Source organism: Sinocyclocheilus anshuiensis, unplaced genomic scaffold (genome assembly GCF_001515605.1).
Source record: "Sinocyclocheilus anshuiensis isolate Anshui unplaced genomic scaffold, SAMN03320099.WGS_v1.1 scaffold272, whole genome shotgun sequence".
Classification (NCBI taxonomy): domain Eukaryota; kingdom Metazoa; phylum Chordata; class Actinopteri; order Cypriniformes; family Cyprinidae; genus Sinocyclocheilus; species Sinocyclocheilus anshuiensis.
Window position 1 is genome coordinate 1,615,115 of NW_015554117.1, and position 1,961 is coordinate 1,617,075.

The 1,961-nt window shown below is 30.3% G+C and overlaps 1 protein-coding gene across 1 annotated transcript in view; it reads right to left on the reverse strand.

Moving 5' to 3' along the window:
- LOC107669866 (metabotropic glutamate receptor 5-like) overlaps positions 1 to 1,961 on the reverse strand; it is a 59,423-nt gene that overhangs the window by 2,871 nt on the left and 54,591 nt on the right. The window contains exon 7 of the mRNA XM_016462291.1: positions 1,498 to 1,624. Within this exon, the coding sequence (XP_016317777.1) occupies positions 1,498 to 1,624 (127 nt within the window). The remainder of the gene's footprint in view (positions 1 to 1,497; positions 1,625 to 1,961) is intronic.

The following is a 1,961-nucleotide window of genomic DNA, read 5'->3' on the forward strand; positions in this document are numbered from 1 at the left end:
ATATATATATATATAAAGAAACAATATTTATAATATTTAAGTGATTATTGGATTATGAATTATTATTTTAAGAGATTGCACTTTAAAAGAGCATTTCTATTTTAATTTTTTTAAACTTTTTTAATAGTAAATAAACACTATAAAATTAAACATAATACTTTATGTATATTTTCTATAAAAATATTTACTATAAAAAACTTTGTAGAATATTGCATTATTTAATTGTTATAATACAGTACAATATAATTTGTACTATTATACTTGAATATTGGATAAGGATTTTTAAAAATCATTTTATAAAGACTGCACTTAAAATGAGCAATTTCTATTGGACAAAATAGAAATTTTAGGAAGAAAACATATTTAACTATTTTATTGTAAAAAAAAAACAGACTATACAAATAAATAGAATATTTATATTTTTATTATATAAATATTTTTATTTTCTAAAATCTGATATATGATAAAATATTTTATTATATATATATATGTGTATGGGTGTGTGTATATGTAAAATTTTACAAGCAAATATTTTTATAGTAAATATTTTATACCTTTAAGAAATTGAGATGGCACTTATTTCTAGTTAATAAAATATTTTATAAAACAAAAATATTTACCTATTTTTATAGTAAATAAACACACTATAAATGTAAATAGAATATTTTCTTGTGACGTCATAACAATCTATATAAATATTTACTATAAAAATTAACTATTTGTATTTTCTAAAATATAAGTAGAACATCATATATTATATTACAATATATTATATAAATTGCTTATTATAAGCAATTTTTACAAATATTTTATACACTTAAAAATTCCACTTTTCTATGCCCTGGAAATTGGAAAAGTATATATTGACTTACCATTATCATCTGAGTGTGGCGAAAAAATAGCAATATCATGGAAGCGGGTGTTGCAGTGTACAGTACTTTGGTAATATTGGCTGTATGATTCTTTCTTTCTATCTGATGGTATAAATAAGCGCTAATAAAGTGTGTGGGCCGATCACAGGGAGACAGATTTGATCATTTCAGCTCAGACAGTTTTGATGCTGCTAACCTTTTAACTCAATGAGTGTGTCTATTCGCTTTTCCCTGAAATGATTTATTGAAATGCATTTGCTTTCTACGGCACAAATATCTCTCTTTCGTTCTTTCTTTCTTTCTCTTTCTATTATTGGCAATGTAAGAGAGATGCAATCATGCACTTTGCAACTAACTTGTTTTGGTCGTGATTCGGGATCTGACACTCCATGAAATGTTAGATTTGTATTTGAGTATCGGTTTGTGGCCGGAGCTCCAGCACTTTACAGAATTAGATTTACAGGACATGAATAGAGACGGATAAAACGTGTCATTGAACCCTCAGTGTAACACAAGCACTGGCAGTGAATGCAGGAGAATCGGGGTCAGACGGATCTGTGCCATCAATCTGATCTTTACGCTGCCGTCTTTATCCGTCGGTGGGTTGATGTGTTTGTGGACTCACCGGTGAGGTCGTTGGTGGGCCATGATCCAAGCTCACATGCGCGGCACGTGTACTCGTCAAAAACAAACTCGTTCTCCTTACAGGGAGTGCATGTCCAACAGCAGCTGACCTCTCCTTTACGGATCACCTGCGGACGAGAGAGGAAACCGTCATAATCACATCAGGACATAAAACAGCTTCTCAGCTGCAGGGTCGTGACACAGAAATTAACTATGCAAATAGTACATTTAGGACAGCCGTTTTTATGATTCACCAGATGATAATAGTAAGTCAATATTTGACCCTGGACCACAAAACCAGTCATAAGGGCCAATTTTTCGAAATTGAGATTTCTACATCTTCTAAAAGCTGAATAAATAAGCTTTTCATTGATGCATGGTTTGTTAGGATGGGACAATATTTGGCCGAGATACAACTATTTGAATATCTGGAATCTGAGGGTGCAAAAAAAATCTAAATATTGA